Raw genomic sequence first — 20,499 nt, 5'->3', positions numbered from 1 at the left:
AAATGTATTACCTGTTCATTTATTTGGGACGACACAGTTTTTACAAAAATCCCTTTGTGATCTTGTTCAAAAAATGGAATACAGCATTAATGTTAGTCACACTGCGGATGGTGCCCATGGTTAATCTGATAACTTCCGGATGTGACACCTTCCACCAAATATCTTTTGAACACTGGGAATGGTTTTATACAATAACACTTCTTAAACATGGACTAGGCTTTACCAGATGTCTATGTGTGTGCAAGTTTGGCCTTGTTTTCCTATAACACAGAGAAACATAATATTGCTTAATAATGGACGCATATTTGAGAACCCTGCACCAAGGTATTGATAGTAGGACTCTTCTAGCTGGTAACCTACTTCTACTGGGAACTCTCTTTTTCTGCTCAGGTTTTTACCTCAAGTCAGATAAATGCAACTAGTTACAGCTCAACTTGAGGACAAGCCCAGCTCTCCAAGAAAATAAAATACCAGTACGCTAGGATCAAGTGTCAGTTCACTATCTCTGGTAAAAGTTGCCAAAAGCCCTTTTTAAAATGAACCTGCAGTTCAACCTTCCCTAATTGAATTCCATTGGATCAAATTAACATAGATTAGCAGCATGGTACATAGGCAAAGAATCAAAAAAGTTACAAAGAGCAAGTATCCACAAATCACCGGCTTACTCTGTGTTTTGATTTGTTGTCCCACAATGTTGTTAATAGAAGCTTTTATACAAATGTAAACGGCAGTGAAATTCACCATGAGGGATGACAATGAACTTCTCCGTACTTGGTTAGATCTGCTCTGAACAAATTCAACCAGGCTACTCGGGGTAGCCCCAAACAAATATGGCACAACTTTTCCTTTAAATACACTACAAACTAAAGAATAAAAGATGCTACTGTAATGTTTGTAGCCATCCTGGACAGATTTACACACAAGATCTGGAAAGTTGTTGATGTAACACCTACTGCCTACTTCCAAAAATACATCCCTGGGAATGGCATTACATGAATATTCATTGGGTCAGCAAGAGCATTTTTTCCCAAGATCACTCGATCATACAAAGATGTTCCCCAAAAGTCACACACTTTTGTGGTGTGTTACAAAAACAGTCCTGAAATGAAGTCTACTTAAGACCTAAAGGACACATCAACCATGTCCAGTGAAAGTTGTGACCTTCCCCACCAAGTTAGGGGTATTTTAAAGAACAACTTAACTGAACAATGTTGTGTATCTTTATGTAATTAATCTGAATGATTATGTGTCAAATTTGTCACTATGTCTTCTACATCACGTTCAATCTCTTATGTTAATCATCTATGCACACCCAGACTCATTTTTATTCTCTAAAAACAGCTTTTCAAACCACAAAGTGAAATAATAATACTTCTAAAAATGTTCAACACTTTCTACGTCAACTCAGCTAGGACATCACATTTTTTCCATCTAAGCCAAGTCCAAAAACATACACACAATTACTGGCTTTGCTATGTATCTAGTACAAGACGGCGCACAAAGCACATACACATACAATATTTATAGTTACAACTTTTTTTAATGAGTATGAACACCAGGCTTAGTCTCCTCTCTCTTCAATCGTGGTCTCAACACCTGTTTCTTGATCTGTTTTTTTGTTTTGTTTCTTTCCAACTTGGAAGCAAGCCTCCCAAGGTTGACAATATTACAGTTTCTCAACAGTTTAAGCCTGTATCTTAAATTACAATATCTCATCAAATATTGTTTACAAAATTCAGTCAAGGTAGTTGGTATATTACCCGCTGTCTGAAATCATCGACAGCATGTTATCTTACTTTTTTTACAAATCAACTGACATGATACATGAGTCGGTGCATTTACCTAAAATCCGTCCAAGTCTAAATCTAAACTCTTGCATGTGTTTATTGCTCCTCAACGAAAAAAAAAAGAGTTGATTTTTTTTTCATGAATTTTGAGACCACAACTTTTGTTTACCAGGGAAGAGATAGTCACTAATTCTAAATCCTTGTTTCTTTCCAATAGGCATTGTCCCACATGCACACACATGTACAGATCAACTCTGATATGTACAAACAATGATGCTCGGAAACACAAATTGTACTATAAAAACTCTGAACATAAAAAAAAATTAAAATAAATGAAAACAGAATCTCAAGTACAGATCTCAATAAAACAATACTCTTTAAAGCAACTGTCTTTGCTCTGCTTTCTAAAAATTAAAAAAAAAAAGTTGAAAGATTGAGACTGCTATTTATTGCACTTAACATGCTTTGTATTTGAATACTGACAACTAATGAAATGATTAACAGGTCAAAGCAAAGGTTAAAACATTTCAATGCCGATATCCTTATTTAAAAATCCACTGGGGCAAGCAAAATACATGTACATGTAGTTCATTGTTAGATTCTAAATTATTCTTTTTGGTTTACTAGGCAATTGGTACATTGAAAGAATGCTCAGACGTTAAGCTGTAGCTGCATATATTGCCTTTTCTTTTCAACCAGATGTCATTTTTAAAAGGTAAGTAACCTCAATTTTCTGTAAATTGAGTTTCAAAATAATTACACCATCAATGTTGAAAAAGGAACATTTTAAGATTGAATAACTTTTGCAACTGCAGACTTATGGACCACTCTATTGCATTTGGATTACAGAAAGCAATGATCATCTTCTAGAGCTAAGTGATAAGTAATTTCTTCCCTCACTAAAAAAGGCAACTTACAGCATCCAAGGACTTGAAACAAGACTTGAAGAAGTTGCCTTATAATTAAAAAATGCAGCACTTGTTAGCATCTGGCAGTGAGGAATCTAGCTTTTAAATACACCTTGTGTTGATCTGGCATCACTTAAAACCCTCACAACACCTGACCACAGTTTTAAAAAATTAAGTAGCTTTAAGTCTTCCTTCTTTGAAGCTTAAAACAAATTACACTCCATTCATTCAAATATATTTAAATAATCACTTTTAAGAGTTTTAGAATTTCAATGAGTAGCTGGTGTTTTGGCGGTTTTTTCTCCACCCGCTGGAAAAGGGGATTAATGAAGAGCAATTTTTATCAAATGGTATCCAAACACACATTCACTGAGGTAAATTCTTATACAATTTAGCCAAATTCATGTCTCTATACAATATGCTAAGCCATGAAGTCAGTGGGTTGGAATTTGGTTGTGTTAAGAGCAGTTCAGATGGAGTGGTTTGCCGGCAAATTCCCCTGAAGTTATTTCAGGAAAAGAGAGAGGGAGAGTTCAGCGATGCAAGCTGGATGCTATTTTGGGCAGGCAAGCAACATGCTCACACTTGCATAGATTTCATATCTGCAAATGCCTTATCCAGCTATTCTTAAGTAACACCGATTTTCTTGAAATCGTCCATTTATAGCTCATGAGTTTACTGTGGTGGAATAGGTAATACTTGTCACAAGGTGTGCCTCCACTGGTATTCTGCTATCATTAGCACTATGAAAGGTTGAACCAGCAACCTCTGACAACATACTGTTCTTGTCCCTAATCCCATTCATCTGCCTGAGTTCGGCCAACTTGGCCCGTTTCCAGTCCCCAATTGGACTGCCACTTGTTTGCTGAGGTTCAAGATTTAATATCATTTCAGGGACTTGTCCCAGCGAGGGCAAACTCAAGGCAAATCATTGCAGGTGTTCACATGATTCTTCTGAGAAAGCCCTTTGAATTCAAATGGCTCATGATGTCCAAAATTTCAACTTATTTAACAACAGAATTACCATCATTACAAATGCTTATGGAAATGATCATTCATTTTGGTATTTGGAAATCCTAGTTCATTTCCTATACAATCAGTAGTAACTGATTGGACTTGATGTGGGATGTTGTAACAGTCATAATAAGGAAATATTTCCAAAATAAAGGAAACTTCCAAGGCAAGATATTGCTGATATATGGTTCCTATAAAGATCATGAAAGTTGGGAAGGGGCCACAATATCTAAAATGAACTTACTGCATGTTTTGACAAATTCAAATCGGGAAAACACTATTTAACTAACCTGTCCATTCACTAGGCACAAAATTGACTTACTTCCAAGGCTGTTAAACATCTTTTTGCTTGTTTAAACAGTTTTGCTAAGCATGTTTTTCACACAGAATAAATACTCTGAGGTAGCGCTACAAAGAATGTTGACAAAAAGTAAGCAACCGAGTAGATATGCTACGACTCGTAAAAATGACATTAAATACTGATGCACAAGACATTTGACTTACACATAAACCAATCATACATGCACACTAAATCTTAGCTTCGCATTTAAATTGCTCGAAGGGATCAATCCGTGCAAGTCATCAGTTGCTGGTTTCTCCATGTTATTTTCCCATTTTCTTCTCTTTTTTCCTTTTTTTTTGTGCACAAACATTTCACAGATTGACAAAAAAAGCAGAGACTGCGGAGCAAATAAGTTAACTGTACATATACTGATGCCAACACTTCAGCCAAAGCAGGAGGGGAAATAACTGGGGGTGGGACAGCACAGAAAGAGGTGGGTTCAAACAAAACATCTTTAAGCACAGCGGCATTCACTCTCGTCATTTTGATACATGCTACCTCAAGTAAGATAACACAATGACAGTCATTACATTGAAATTTGGTTCATAAGATTCAAACTTGTGCAACATGGCAGGCTGGGCTTGGTCTATGGAGATGTCAAAATGAAAGAGCAATTTCCAGGTAGATTGAAATAATTCACGTAAATATTACTCTTCTTTGACGAAAAGAAGAAAGTAGAGACAAAGAAATAAAAATTTAAATTTACAACTTTCACCAGTAATAAAAATAATCAACTTTCACTCTGTTGATTTGTGTGTGTGTGTTGAGGGTTTAGGACTATCACACGCAGATTGACGTAACAAAAGCTGTTTCACTTGCGTTAGTATTGGAAGAAACCTCATACGATTACATTACAATTCAAAAAAACTATATACATCTGTTCACATGATATTGCTTCAACTCACTGCAATTGGGTTTACAATTAGGTGTTAATACTCATGGAATGCTTGTCCTAAATTTCATTATACACATTCAACTGTGTCAAAATTTAAAACAATAATTTACAAATTTGGAAGTATCATTCAATCAGTAAGGGGCTGGACCATAATGTGAGTGATTTTGGCAAAATAGCCGGTGCACGTCAGAAGGTATGTGCATAATACGTGCATGTCATTGACATGCTTAAGACTGTTGGTAATACAGAAATAGAAAAGTAACAACAAAAGTAGATACCTTTGGCTGGGGATGTTGTATCAATATTTCAAAATCAGGATAAAAATAAACCTTAATAAGCAACATTCAATGAAAAAAAAAAGAACAATAATTGCTCATGGAGGACTCTGACTCATCCTCGGATACACTGAGAAACACTGCCAGTAGAATGGTAATAACCCTAGAAAGGAGTGATGCGTCTTCCTTTTGAACGAGTAATAAGTACTTGAATGAGTGCAGCATAGATACTGTACATGATGGCACACAGGAATGGAAGATATGAATTGAATTGGTTGACGAAGACATGGTCTACCCACAGCTCACAAGGAATTCCAATGGGGGGATGGCAAAACTGATACTTTGTATTTCATGGAGTTTTGAATTGCTATTAAAAACAAGTGGAATTTATTGTTCCTTTTCAAATATCTTAAAAATGAGGACACAGTAGAAAATATTCACAGGGATTGATATTGCATCTGAAATACTCCGTAAGAAGTCAGACTTTTCTCAGTTAAACTTGTCCAAAGATTTCTTCAAATCATTCACTAACTTTTCCCTTTAAAAAGAAAATGCAATTCTTAAAAGCTAAATTACAGAATACATTGGCACATCTCAATGTGATATTCCCACAAACCCTGCACTCCACAGAATTCAATCTTGATACTCTGAGGAAACGTTGGCTGTGGCTGAATTTCCAAAAAAATACAAGCCATCAACTTGACTGACCCTGACTGTTAGAAAACACACATAAAAATGCTTTGGGGAGTTGGACTTCCTTTTGGTACAGAGAACTAATCCATTGGCAGCAATATGGGAGGGGGTATTCCAGTACAGACACGACCCATCAACCAACAACCTTCAGCCCGTCACTGGGTGCTTGCAAAGCAGAGATAGCTGTAGACAAATGCACAGCAGAGGAGCTGAAAATAGCGCCCTCTGCAAGATATGCAAGCACCGGATAGGAGCTGGATGGAGGTAAGTAAACGAGGGTTGTGCTGTACGCCAACTGGGTTATCAGGTAGTGCTGGGCCCAGAGTGCTGCTGCTTCTGGTTTGGCTCAGGTTGTTGAGACATCTGCTGTGGATATTGGGGTGGTGGATGCTGCTGCTGTTGCTGCTGTTGCAGGTGCTGCTGAGGGTACATCTGCTGGGGGTAAGGGTGCGGCGAAGCACCCCTAGGGTCAGGGTATGAGTGACCATAATTTGGCATAGCTGGGTCAATGGGGGCAGGTGGCATTGCCATAGGTCCATTACCGGTTGCGTGGTTGTTAACCATCTGTTGCTGCTGAGCCTGCTGTTGCTGTTGCTGCTGAGGTGGCAGGTGGTTTCTCATGGGCATCGCACCATTTTCCCCCATTCCAATGGTGGGAATCTGGTCCATGAAGTAGCCCGGTTGGAACTGATTGTGGGCTGTGGTCGCAGGCAGGCCGCCGGCTCCGTAATGCCTCATCTGGGGGTCTGGCATCTCCTGCTTAATAACGGGGTAACCCATGCCAGGCTCCTGACGGCCAGAAGGCAACGGAGGTGGGGGTTGAGGGTACTGCCCACCACACGTGTTGGGATAGAAGCTACCAGGCTCTTGCTTAATCAGCATGGGGCCAGCGTGGGGAGGCAGAGCCGGTAGAGACTGGTGGGGTACAGGGCCCTGGACTGTACCATGGTAAGCTGTACTACCACTGCTAGTACAGCTTGTCACACAGTCATTTTGATTCTCCATCTTGACCCGGACAGGCGTCGTCTGACCCTGCTGTTGACCTGGACAGTTTGCTGGCTGACCACCTTCCTGCTTGACCTTCACTGCTGGCTGCTGCTGCTGCTGCTGCTGTTGTTCCTTCTGCTGCTGTTGTGCCGACGGCTGCTGGGCTGGCTGCTGTAGTTGCGTTGGTTGTTGTTGTTGCTGCTGCTGTTGCTGCTGTTGATCTTGGGGCTGCTGAGTTGTTGATTGTGGGGGAGGAGGCAGAGCAGGAAGTGGGGGAGCCGTCTTTCTTTTCATCTGTTTGAGTTCGTCTCGGAGTTCCTTGAGAGTCGTATAGAAATTGACTTTGTCCGTAGCACGAGGAAACTGGGAGCATCTGGCACTTGATGATGGCATGACATAAATCACCTAAAATTGTAACAAAAATAATCCTGATTATTATTAGTCAGTTGTTAATGTCATGAGATCAGAGTCATTCCAACAACATCAAATCTCTTCACAATCCATAGCTATTGTTCCCTTCTTAGTTGTTACTGTCATGAGATCAGTGTCATTCCAACGTCAAATCTCTTCACAATCCATAGCTAATGTTCACTTCTTAGTTGTTACTGTCATGAGATCAGTGTCATTCCAACGTCAAATCTCTTCACAATCCATAGCTATTGTTCCCTTCTTAGTTGTTACTGTCATGAGATCAGTGTCATTCCAACGTCAAATCTCTTCACAATCCATAGCTAATGTTCACTTCTTAGTTGTTACTGTCATGAGATCAGTGTCATTCCAACGTCAAATCTCTTCACAATCCATAGCTATTGTTCACTTCTTAGGAATGCATAGCAAACATGTACAATCAATAAAATGATGGGCAATCCAATTATGAAAAAAGCTTTGATGAGAAATTTGGTCTCTTTCCATTTTATCAGTTCCCAAGATACACTGCAACTAAAACCTACAATGTTTTTCCATTTATCACCAAAGCAAACTGGGCAGACCAAAAACTAATAAATTGTTCCAATTTGAATTGAAATATTCCTGTTAGGTATAAATATAGAACAGCAATACAACCGATCCATTGGGCTTCTTGTCATGCATGCATGTGTACGCTAACAACTTGTTTTCCGACTACTATACCGTGTCTGTGTCAGGCATGGTCTCTGGTTGCCGACCAATCTCAAAGTCTTTCTTGCCGCTGAAGATTTCATAGATGCCTTTGCCATTGAAGCAAGCGATCAGAGGTCTGTATTTCCTCATCTTGTCAGTCAAAATCCTTGCTCCATCTTTGATTTCTTTCCTATAAGATTAAAGCGAATCAGAAAATAACTCAGCTTACAGACACTCACTCATTAACCCTTACCCCATTCTATACATGAGAAGACTTCACAGTTTTGAACGCCGATGGTGACACAGTGCCAACAGTTCAATGACGTACATTTTTAAACATCCACTTAACCTTAAACCTCCAAGATCACAGAAAATCCTCCCAAAATGTTTGGAAAATAGAACTCAGTAAATATTGCTCAGTATACAGCTTGATGCCTTTGAAGTGCAAAGAATATATCAATGATTTCTGAGGAATTTGGCGGATTCAAGACAATTCTGTGACAAAATGGCTCGACAGAGGCATTCTTGGTACAAGTTAACATTTCAAGTTGTAGTTTGCCCTTGTATTCTTTGGTTACCGTGTGAGATCAGAGCTTCCTCGGGTTGTCCTAGATACAATATTAGTGAATCCAATATTGAACTGTAAGAGACGATGGTCATCCATGCAGGTCATAGGTTCATCCACCAGACCTGACAGGTACAGACATTTCCCTGTTGGTAAAAAAACCCAAATGGATTGTCTTGGTCAGTTATCTAATGCTAGCCTAGGAATGGGCAGATTCTGTTGGGGGTTTATTACAGTAGGATTCCAGGGAAGACTTTTGCTGTGACTGTTAGATTCTGGGGGATAGCTGGAGAAAATTCCAAGGGGTTTGGGATTCTGTATGGTTTGGTGGGTTCTGTATGGTTTGGTGGGGTTCCATATAGTTTGGTAGGGTTCTGTATGGTTTGGTAGGGTTCTGTATGGTTTGGTGGGGTTCTGTATGGTTTGGTAGGGTTCTGTATGGTTTGGTGGGGTTCTGTATGGTTTGGTGGGGTTCTATGTGGTTTGGTGGGATTCCATACGGTTTGGTAGTGTTCTGTATGGTTTGGAATTTCCAAGCAGCTGCTGCGAGTCACTGAAACCATTCAAACACACTTCATGAGTTCCACAGAAATGAGCCTTCCTTCCCAAACTCACTGTTAGGTGCTGAAAGACATATATCACAATGGTTGCCTTGTGTTTACTTACAGAAATGGTTCCCTGGTCCTGCGTAATGGTGGCCCTTGTATGCTGCCATCAGTCCAGGGTTGATACCAATCTGCCGACAACAGAGATAATGTCAAAAATTAGGACAAGTATGTCAGACAGGAGAAATATTAATTCACACTATAGATGCACTTTTTGAAAGCACTGGACAGTTGGAAAAGGAGGGTGACTTGTCTGAAATACGATTCAAATTCAGACTGTGAAAACTCTGTTTTTGTTCTTGACTTTGTGTTGGTTCTCTTTTCCTTTTTCTTTTTTTCTTTTTTGAGCATACAAGCGAAAGTTTGACTGCAACTTTTGGCTCTACTTATTCATGTAAAATCAATGTCAAATTGTCAATAATCAGCTCAATATGTACAATACAACCACTAACACCAATAACAGGCTGTATCTTGGGCAATAGTCAACTATTCATCATTTCCAAGTTTTGCACAAAAATATTCTTCAAGGGAATGTACAAATGATTTTTTAACCCTAACCGCCAAGCATATTGTTTGGCTTACAGTACTCAGTACTACAAAATACTAAGTATTAGCCTGAGCCTCAAGGTCCTAGCGCTACAAATTACTACTTCTGGCTAGGTTAACCCCATTGTTACTCATACAAAGAACAATAAAGCCATGCATTCATAGTGCCACAGCACTGTATGGTACATTGTCTTATCTATTGTATTTTATGGCTTCAGAGAGCAATGCGGTCATGTCCTCTTACAAGCGATAGCGCTGATTACTACATTTTACTACAAGCAGTAATTTGTAGTATTACGTAGGATTAGGGTTAAAAAGGAACTTACGATGACGATATCAAGATTGGGCATGAGGATATCTGGGAGTGTTCTCTTAGCAACCTCCTCCTCTGGGGTACCATGGAAACGATCCACTTTCCTCCTAGGCTTCTTCTCCTTAAAGTTGTCTGTTATCTTCTCCTGTTTAATCTTCGATTTCTTCCCCGGTTTACGTTCCGGTTGCGTCAGCGCCGTGTTATGCTGATGCTGCTGCTGTTGTTGCTGTTGTTGCTGTTGGATTTGGTGCGGCTGTGGAGGCAGGGGGGGTAAGCTGTGCATCATGGGGTGTGGGTAGTTTGTCATGGGGTACATGTGTGAGTTCATGTTCATGACGCCCATGTGGTTGTAGTCCATCATGTGCTGGGGTTCCGTCTTGATATACTCCAGCTGGCTCATTCCCATCATGTCGTGAGGCTCTCGCTTGATGGCTTGTGGAGGCATCATAGCTGGCATGTCTAAAGGTTCTGACTTCACCACAGGCATGGTAAGACTCGACATACTACAGATAATAAAAAACAAATGTTGATTTCATGAATGCCCTGTAAAGACCATGAACAAAGTACATACATGTCAAAACTCAAAAGTATGTAAGCTACATGTACCAGTAGTGAACATGATTAGTTCAAACTGGAGACAAGTCTATTTCATGATATGGAAACTCCCACTACAGGCACTTAATCTTTCTATATTACTCTGTCAATTCTGGGCTCTTGATTTTCAAGTAAACTACATACAGAACAATTGCTTGATTTACTACAAGTATCATACATAACAAGTGCCCCCTCTCTGTGAGTAAGCCAAACAGTAGGCCCTATCTATCCTATAGCCATGCCAGGCTGAATTGTAACTCCACAGAGTTGTCCGTATTATATGTGGTTAAAATGGTAAAGGGTTGTTCTTGCTGCAGCCAATGATATATCAAAGGCATTTTCGTGGGGGGCGGTGTGCCAGAGTCAGTTTGCAGACTTGTACCTTGTTTGCCAACTTCGTATCGTGTAAAATTCAGAAAGTGATCTGTGTACACATAGTACGCTTCATTTCATGCTTCAGGGGAAATGCCAATGGCCAACATATGGTTTATGTACTAATTTTGAATTCATTTGCTGACATGTAACTATTGGACACCCCCCCCCCAACGCTACACCCCTGCCTACAGCATCATCCATATAGACACTTAGCGGAGTATCTAAATATTTTTGAACAGTAACACTAGTATAATGTCCTCCGAAGATCATGGGTTTGAGCCTCTTTCATATACTGGGGTTCACTTCAAATCACTATTAGAGCTCAATATTTCTCATTTGATTTTTGTAGTGATATGCAATGCATTACTTTAAACTTGGATTATGAAAAAAATCAGAAAAAAAAAGTGAAATTGAGACTGCCTGTCAAACCTTCATCAACTTGAGTCCCAAATTACTCTGGAGTTTTGCAAAATACACACAGGAGAATTGTGAAATCATTTCAAAGTTCCAGATTTTGATCTTGGGGACAATTCTAAGCATTGAATCAATGCACTGTAATAAACTGTCCTCTAGATTAATTTTGAAGTCATTTATAGGGCATCCTGACTAAAACAGTGACAGTAACAAGGTGAATAAGTACTGCTCACTTGTACATGTACTTTGATTCCAACAAATAGGTTAATTCTGTGATCATGACAGCGTCTACAGATCTGCAGACAAATAGACAAGATAAATTGAAGTGCACTTTTAACAATACACCATGCCCTTTGTAATACCCTTTGGGAACATTTATCATACATTTTCATGTCAATGTACATGTATAACCATAAACAATGTGATTTATTTTGTGTTATTGGTTTTATCCTACATGTTTTTATCCTACAGGTTTTGTAGGCACTCTGCATTATAAATGGCATACATGTACATGTACTGACAGAAATGTGAACACAACTGTGCTATGCCCGCAGGTTTTCAATGATTCTCGATCAATTAACCATTCCTTTTTCGATTACGGGTTTGATCTATCAAAGGGCCAAATTTATTTTTCAGCATACTTTCATGCAAGGCCAAATCACCGACGAGAGAGAAGCAAGCACTTTGGGATATCTTTACAATCCATCTCATCTTGCTGTATTTTTCAAATGTACATGTTCATAAACAATCTGTCTCTACATGTACATGTACAATGTATGTTCATCCCACATTTCTAGCTCAGCAATGTTTGAGATTTTGAGTTCAAGAAGTATCTGACCATTCCCTTTCAAAATCCCAACGGAAGCATTTCTTTTTGCAAAATGGTCTAAGCTTATTAAGAAAATAATGTAACAGAACGATTGAACAGCGATCACTTAATCAAAAGACCAAATAATCCATGCAGACTTATAACACATGTGCCTGTATAATTTCCACTGAATCTGAAAAGAAGCTTCTGTAAAACAACATCAAGCAGTATGCTACTTGTAATTGGAGCAGGAGGTTTCTGAGGTACAGTACATGACACGAAGCACACCTGCAGACACATGTATGTGTCGTCCAAGTACCAGTCAAGGAGCTGCAGGTTGGATTTCATACAAGTACATGTAAGACATGTACATGAAATTTCTTAGTCACCATTGTGCAGTGTGCATGTATGTACATGTACAGTGCATACATGTACATTCAAAGAAATTCATTTTTTTAAATAGAAACTTCTGTTTAGTTTACAATGTCGGAATTAAAAAAACCTCATATACCATTGGTTTCAAGCCAGATCAACATTTTACACAGCTGCCCACAAAACCAACAAGATATATGACTCACAGCATGTCACGCACAGTAGTTCTTATCTGTTATCCTGTGCGATGCTGAAATTGAGTGACTGTCTTATGAGTGTGAGTCACAAAACAACAGAAAAATGAGTCAGAATCAGTCATGTGACCAATGCAGGTAGTGTACAGCACCTGCATACGCAGGTACTTGTGCCTACCAAGTACACGTAATTTCCCTCATTTCCTCAAATTTAGCCTTTGCGGGTGACTTCTACTTTCGTGTACATGATGTGATGAATATTAAGTGGAAGGAAATACTTTTTGAAGACATCTTCGATGAACAGTTTCAGTTACTTGCGGTGCTCTACACTGAATTGATAAATTTACGAATTATCTGAAATACCGTAGTGTACACCATCTGAAATATGACTGAGCCCTACATATGTATGAGCCAACCCCTGATAAAATATTTACAGTACATCTTAATTTTGATCTGAGATGCTTCTCTAAACTGCATTTTTAAACTTTTGTCTGAAAAACCCTCAGGCGAAGTGAAAAGCCTTCAAAGTCATCACAATTCGCCACTGTGCAGTGGACTAATGGCACATTATTGATAGCATTATTGCTATTTACAACTTGAGTGTTAAACTGCAAGTCAAGTAACAGTGGCTCAAGGGCACACTTTGTAATCCAACCAACTGCCGTACCCAGCTGTTACATGTACATGTAGGTACCAACAGACTGAAGACCGAGTTTGAAAATGTCAATTGTGGTCATGTGTCGAACTACAGAGTGCAGACAATAATCATGGATGCGCTATAACTAGTAATAATAGACATGACTATACAGTTGAATTACTGCATTCCAGAATTGTCAGTCAATTCTAATCCTCACTTCAATTGAAAATTGCATAAAACTGGACACAGTCACTTTCCTTGATGGAATTACATGCCATTTACATAAATTGCATTTCATTCATTCTTTCCATGAATAATTGTCCACCCTCTGAATAGGTTTGCTGAATGTCAGATCCATGCATGCGGTTGAGTGCACACGTATAGATCTGCAATAACATGAATTTCCCTTGCATTAAGCTATTACCGTGGAGGCTTTAGATTGTTTTGATGTTACCAGTATAAACATGGCCAGAGTGAAATGAAACAAGGAGACAGATAAGTCAGTAGATCATTTGCAAGTGTAAACATTCACACAAAACCACACCTGTACATGTATACAGGCATGAAAGATTTTAGAATGAAACTTTTCAAAAGCATATTTTATGCTTCTGTTAGTGCTTCAAATGGTAAAGCTTTTCGTCTGACAATTTCCATTCTATCTGAGAATACCATGAATATAGGGGAATTTTTGGTCAGGTTTGATGGCCAAGGAAGAGATAAAATTCACTGTTCATCGACGATGAAACCATTTCAGTCACAATATCTTTAGGTTCAAGATGCTTGGAAATGAATGCATTTTGTCCGCAAAATGAAAGCCCAATACATAAAGCTCAACAAATAACCACACACATGTACGCATGGATTCATCATCACAACAAAGTGTTTATAACTTTGGCCATTTTCTGTGATGTCAGACTAGCTTCAGTGTTACCAATTTTATTGGATTAAAACAGAAATACATAATTTCAGCACAGAAGTATCACATATTATCACTCTAGTTTTGTTCTACATGTACATCTTCCATAACTAATATCTACTGTGCAGAAACCAAAAGCATGTACAGTTTTTTAGAGCAACATCAGGACCCATGCATGTACAACATGACATACAATTGTATGTACAGTAGATAGGTTCTTTCCTCAATCCTTTGAACATCATCCAAACCTCACAATATGTACGACACTGTATGGATCTTGAAGGATGTTGGATTTTGTTTTAACAAAGATTTTCATACAATTTGTGCATGCCCTCTAGTGTAGGGGAGTGTTGTGTAACTTAGCGTATGTACAAAACAACATAAAAACTAGGGCTTTTTTCTTCTGCCTATGGGGGGCTACGAGTATGAGGGAAAAAATAATAAAACTCAATTTTGGCCACCTTCTAATTTTTTTCGGCCAAACTTGTGATAACTGCACAGAAAGTGCCCAAAATTTCTGAAATCAATCGTCTACCATATTACCAGCCAGTCAGAAAAGTGAGAGTTTCCCTATAAAGCTTCCCCTGCCAACAGCCAGTTTCCTTGTTTTCTCAAACCGCATTGAGATAGATCAAACATCACCTCTAGAATATCAATTTGTACCCCTGGCCTTTTAGGTCAAACCTAAATCCCAATCTTATTGGATTTGGAATGGCTAAGGTTTCATTCCATCATTCTTCATTACATCCTTTTAACACAAAAAACATCTGTAATCTGAGAAATGAAAAAGTGGAACCTTTAACTAACTGACTGTAAAAAAACATTACAGCTTACATGTAAATACAGGGAGGGTTGTTACAAATACAGGTAGGGTTATTACAATTTCCTTTTTGAGTTCCCTGTGTTTGGGGGTTACATGTACATGTACATGTATATATTGGTGTACATGTACTTAAAATTATGATTATATTTACATTATAGTACTAATTCATTATGCTGCCCTTATGCAATGTCTACGTGTTTGTATGCTGAATCAGCAGAAACATACATACGTGTACACTGTATACAGTTTATACAACATGGCACATGTATACCATACATTTGTACTGTGCACAGATGTACATGTACAGTAAATGTACAGTGTACCTAATGCATACATTAGAGCAACGTGTCTCTTCCTGGTGACAACTAACAAGTCCCTTACACATTAAATCCGTTGGATGGTCCATCCTTTAATATGTATTTATTCCATAGAGTATTCAATCACCAAACAGCCCTGAACAGGTGCAGCATGAAACGTTGGCATAACATTCAGGATACTATGTACATATGTACGTGTACATGTATGTATAATTGCAGACTGTAGGCATGTCATGTGTATGTGTATCATAGTATGTACATGTACATGTACATGTATATGGTGTATATTATGTGCACTATGTAGGCTAACCTGCCCTGGGCCCTACAGAATTTAAACCATTGACAATTTCCTTGTTTTCCTCTACAAAACTTCCTCCTTAAAATGTCTGGGGAAAACAGGAATGGTACCCATCAACCTGCAAGGATTAGTTCAACATGCACTACTAGTAACAATGAGGTGATTGAGACACTGTCAAATGCTACATGTATGTCAGAGAAGTAATATTAAATGATAAAGTGTGTGTATAATAAACAACATATGTTTTGTTTTGTCAGCTGTCTACCAGGGCCACACTTCCTGTCTCTAGTCTACAGAGTCTATGGCTTTGCATATTAGCACAGTCTATTGAGCATTCCAAGCTACGTTTGTATGCATGATGTCTTTGAAATACCAATAACCTTCACAGTTTTTATGATATTCACAAAACTGACAAAGAAACGTTTGTAAAACTTGTCACAGACAACAGAAATGTTTATATTATTTCACAGGCTCCATTTCTAACAATGCATTATTTGGTTTGAAAAAAAAAAACAAGTCTTTCCTTGTTCAAGCTTTTGTCATCCTTTAATGCAGAATGACGTTGGGCCTTATATTTTGACCATGCTTCTTTAATTCATCAACAATTAGACAACTGCCTCTGGATAAAAATAGGTCTACATGATTTTAACATTGTTAACAAATCCAACATGGGTCTATACAAAGAAGTATGGAAGATTACTAAACAAATCCAAACATTTTGATATTAATTTTTTCAGTAGCTGCTATAAAAACAGTTCACGAATGAAAAAAACAAAAAAACCTCAATTAAAAGATTTACGCAGAAACAAAACATGATAAACCAATTTCAAAGTGTCATAAAATATTGCTTTGTTTCATAAAATTTAAACTAATGATTCAAGAATAATCAAAGGCGCATGGTTCTCGGTTTCGGAATGAGAATCATTTCAGATTGTTTTTTGCTTCATTAAAAGAATCTCAGAACCACATTACAAGCTGGAATTGTACAGTGTGCATTGAGCCGGATATTGATCTTTCTATGACCTGGTTAAATTGTAGCATCCAATAACAATACAAATGATAAGGACAGACCATTTCAATACTGCTATTCACACACATGACATAAGGCAACGTAAAATGCAGTCGTCGTAGCAGTTAAGGTAAGAAATCATTCCAGTGAAGGCTGACATACCTATTTGATGGCGTACACAGATTCTGAGAGTCCATGTCCAACAGTGTTGGAACTTCATCGGGCTGATCGTACATATACATCGTGATCTGAACAAAACAATCCGATGAAAACATGTTATTTGCTTCAAGAAAATTTGCATAAATCAAGATGGATGGAGGTCTACCAGTTGTAGACACTAGGACTTCAGTACATTTGAAGTACAGATAATAGGAAGACCGTAGCAAGATCCATTGTGGGAATTGTGGATCAAATGGTGAATAATGATTGGAAACCTCCAAAATGGCTGACATTTTATTCATGCAGGCATGTGACAATGGGAAGGGGGAAGATATCACAGATCATTCTGTGTCTAACAAGTTAAACTTACTGTTGGACTTTTTCCTTCAAATGTACAACATTTGACATGTTTGAAGAAATATGTACAGCACATACAAGTACTGTAATGCACACAAAACCCTAACACTGATCAATCCACAGTTTAATGGTTGTCATCAAAATGCAAATTTCAGATTTTGGGCTACTAAGCCCACACTCCCACAATACCTAAGACTTCCAAAATCTTCCATTGTGCAGGAACTTAACAGCAATGCTCCAGATAGTTCCCAGGATCAAATCGTAATAAACTAACAGTGCCTGGTCTGCCCTTGTCTCAATTCTGCTAGTACTATAAAAACCTCTTGATAAATTTTGGAAGATCTGTGAAATTCAGGATTAATTGACGTGGCAGGTGCACCAACTGCATAATAATAGTGAATAGCAAAGAATAAACGCTATTATCAACCCACTGATTCATTCGGCAAACTATGTGTTTTGTTTTCAATTTGAGCTTTGACACCTCAAATTTCAAGCTTCATTTTTTTACATTTCAGGAATCATTCCAGGGCCACCAGGGCCACTAAAATAATGACAAAACTCTTACTATTGAAACATTTTGCTGGTATTCTTCCTGAATCATTTAAAATCCTCCACTGCAGGAAACCAATCCAAAATCCTCTTCGAATGAGTGGAAGGTTTAGAAGGATGTACATATTGACTGTCCGCTCTGAGTTGAAGTGTACCGCCAGTGGCTAAAGAAAGGCATTCTGGTGAAAAGTTTTCCAATCCGGTTCTTTCACGTGTTTGGCACACGCACACACAAAGACCACCCACTCCCGCAATGTAGTTGTAGGGACATACACTGGGTATTTCACCTATTTTCTGGGGACCCAAAACGTTATGGGGACTCAGAAATGTCCTCACAACTCACTTCAAATTTCCCTAACAAAAGAACGTGCCCCCTGAACATTGTGAATGCCCACCCATACATTCAGGCGTAAGTTCATTGCGCGTACTCAGCATGCCATGTGCCAAACATGTTTATGTATACACTCGCCTGCCTACATGGTACATGTAAGTTCCTACAAATAGACCGCTTTCATTTAAAAACACACACTCTTCCCGTTCAGAATGGCTATAGCAAAGACCTGTGGCTGATTTCAAGGTCTTGGGCCAAACTTTGTGTTATGCTCTGCCATGCATGAAAATAGGCTACACAGCTCAATGTCATTTGCAGTACAGTACCTTAACATCTTAACAGATACAGCTGGGTGATTCTGAAGGATTGTTTTGGTGATAACACCCCCACAGAAAATATTCAAGAAATACCAAGATTTAAAGGCCTGAGGCTGTATTCAATTTCTATATTGACATGACTGACGAGCTTGGAGAATTTTACAAGACTAAAACTGCATTCTAGCAAAAAAAATTAGCAAGTTTGGATTAATTAATAAAAAATCTAACTGCATCCCCCAAAATAGTATCAGTTTGTTTATTACACAATGTTCCAGAAAGATTTGTGTGTGTTGCAATGACAGCTAGACAAAGCGTGTACAATTTTATATATAAAGGGCTGTTGAACTTTGATCAGACTGGGATTCAGTGGGAACATCCAAAACAACATTAAGCCAAACTGACTCACTCTTCAGAAGACAAAATTCTCCAAACTTTCTTGAAGCAAAGACAACATCCTCAAGGTACAAGTAGCATGAAGCCCTTCACCGGGTTAAGGGGAACAATTTCTTTTGTTAGGCAAATGAGGACCAAGTTGTTAGTACATTTCTTTGTCCCCATAACATTTTCGGTCCCCACAAAATAAGTGAAATTACATGTGTTTGTCTCCACAACTACACGTACCGAACAAGTATGTACAATGTATGTACATGTACATTTGTACTTTACCAGCATTCCCAGTTTGAGATCTTAATTACATTTAAAGGAAATTTTTCATCACCATTTGATACCCAGTACAGTAGTGAAGCCAAACAATATCACTTACAGCCTAAGACTGGGTTGGTGCATTTTAAACTTTTACTAGAAGAAAAGATTGACCATTTAGTATTTCAGCATAACTATGAAGAAAGGAAATAGAAATGGAAGTTTGATTCTAAATAGTTCTTTTGATGCAGTTGATTGATAATGCAGCAACTAGAGAGTATTGAACAGGTTGTTTCATTTTCCTTTTTCTTGTATGAAAATACACATTTTCATTATTTTACAGTAAGTTTTTGGACCCTCATCGTCAGTGCAGACTGACCAACTGCATCCAATAGTTCCATCCAGCTTTAGATTTGGAATTGGTCTGGAGAAGTTTTGACACATACAACAACGCTGTCAACATTGCAATGCACCACATGCATGTGTGCCTTTATGCTAGGAAAGACTTATGAAAGTATGATGAACATGGTAAGAAAGTCGTTTTCTCCCAAGGTACTGCTTGAAATTCTGAAAGCTCGGTTCAATATAATATTAAAGAGAGCATTGCATAAGATCACAAATGTCATTTTGTACGGGTAATATTTTCAAAATCCAAAAGAAAGGAGTGTCCACGTGTCCAAAAGCACAATTATTTATTTGAAAGGAGAAAAAACACATGATTAATTTCAGCACAAACTGACTTAGGCCTAAACAATACCAACCTTTTCGTGTGAAACTGTCGCGTTATTTTCTTGTTTAAATAGGCCTATCAATGTACACGTGATCCTGGGCCCTTCAAGTTCAACATGTTCATAATTTCATTTTTCCATACAATAATTTCCCAATTTTTAACAAAAAAATCTCTGTCAAGTTTATTTGGATATTTGATGAAAAATTAATTCTCAATAGATAGGCCTGACTGAAACAAACACACACACCAAACCATGTAGACACGCTGCAGTCATCAGCAACACTACTTTGATACCGTTGCGTACACGGTGCGCCTGTCACAACACAAGCATGTCAGTGAATAGCACAGGCCCTATTCCCTGTTGAAGTGAAACAAAGACATGAATGAACGGATTTAAACTTCTCCCGTTCAACACTTTTCCTTCTTACCTCATGCAAATGTTCACGAATTAATTTCAAGATTTCTGGTTCTAGACATCACTGGACTCAAAATATGACGGCAAAAATTAATGAATCTCATGAAAAATGATGATTTTCTCCTCCCTTCGGGCAATCTAGCGTCCTTTCATTCAGCCATGTTTAAAGCTCCTTGCATTGTAAATTACAACTGCAAGAGCCTTTGCCATTGG

The 20,499-nt window shown here is 38.4% G+C and overlaps 1 protein-coding gene across 1 annotated transcript; it reads right to left on the bottom strand.

The window, feature by feature from the left end:
- Window positions 1-3: 3 nt before the first annotated feature.
- LOC110982095 (uncharacterized) lies at window positions 4-20,483 on the bottom strand. Its single transcript, XM_022240260.2, has 7 exons — window positions 20,300-20,483; window positions 16,949-17,034; window positions 10,043-10,532; window positions 9,232-9,301; window positions 8,579-8,711; window positions 8,031-8,190; window positions 4-7,307 (listed from the first exon to the last, which is right to left on the bottom strand). The coding sequence occupies exons 2-7, from the start codon at window positions 17,026-17,028 to the stop codon at window positions 6,219-6,221; spliced, it is 2,022 nt and encodes a 673-aa protein (XP_022095952.2). The 5' UTR covers window positions 17,029-17,034; window positions 20,300-20,483; the 3' UTR covers window positions 4-6,218.
- Window positions 20,484-20,499: the final 16 nt, after the last annotated feature.

The sequence above is a fragment of the Acanthaster planci genome, linkage group LG04 (genome assembly GCF_054643075.1).
Source record: "Acanthaster planci isolate LZ-2023a linkage group LG04, COTS_SCS, whole genome shotgun sequence".
Lineage (NCBI taxonomy): Eukaryota > Metazoa > Echinodermata > Asteroidea > Valvatida > Acanthasteridae > Acanthaster > Acanthaster planci.
The sequence above is the reverse complement of the archived record's forward strand: the minus strand, read 5'-3'. Positions and strand labels throughout refer to the sequence as shown.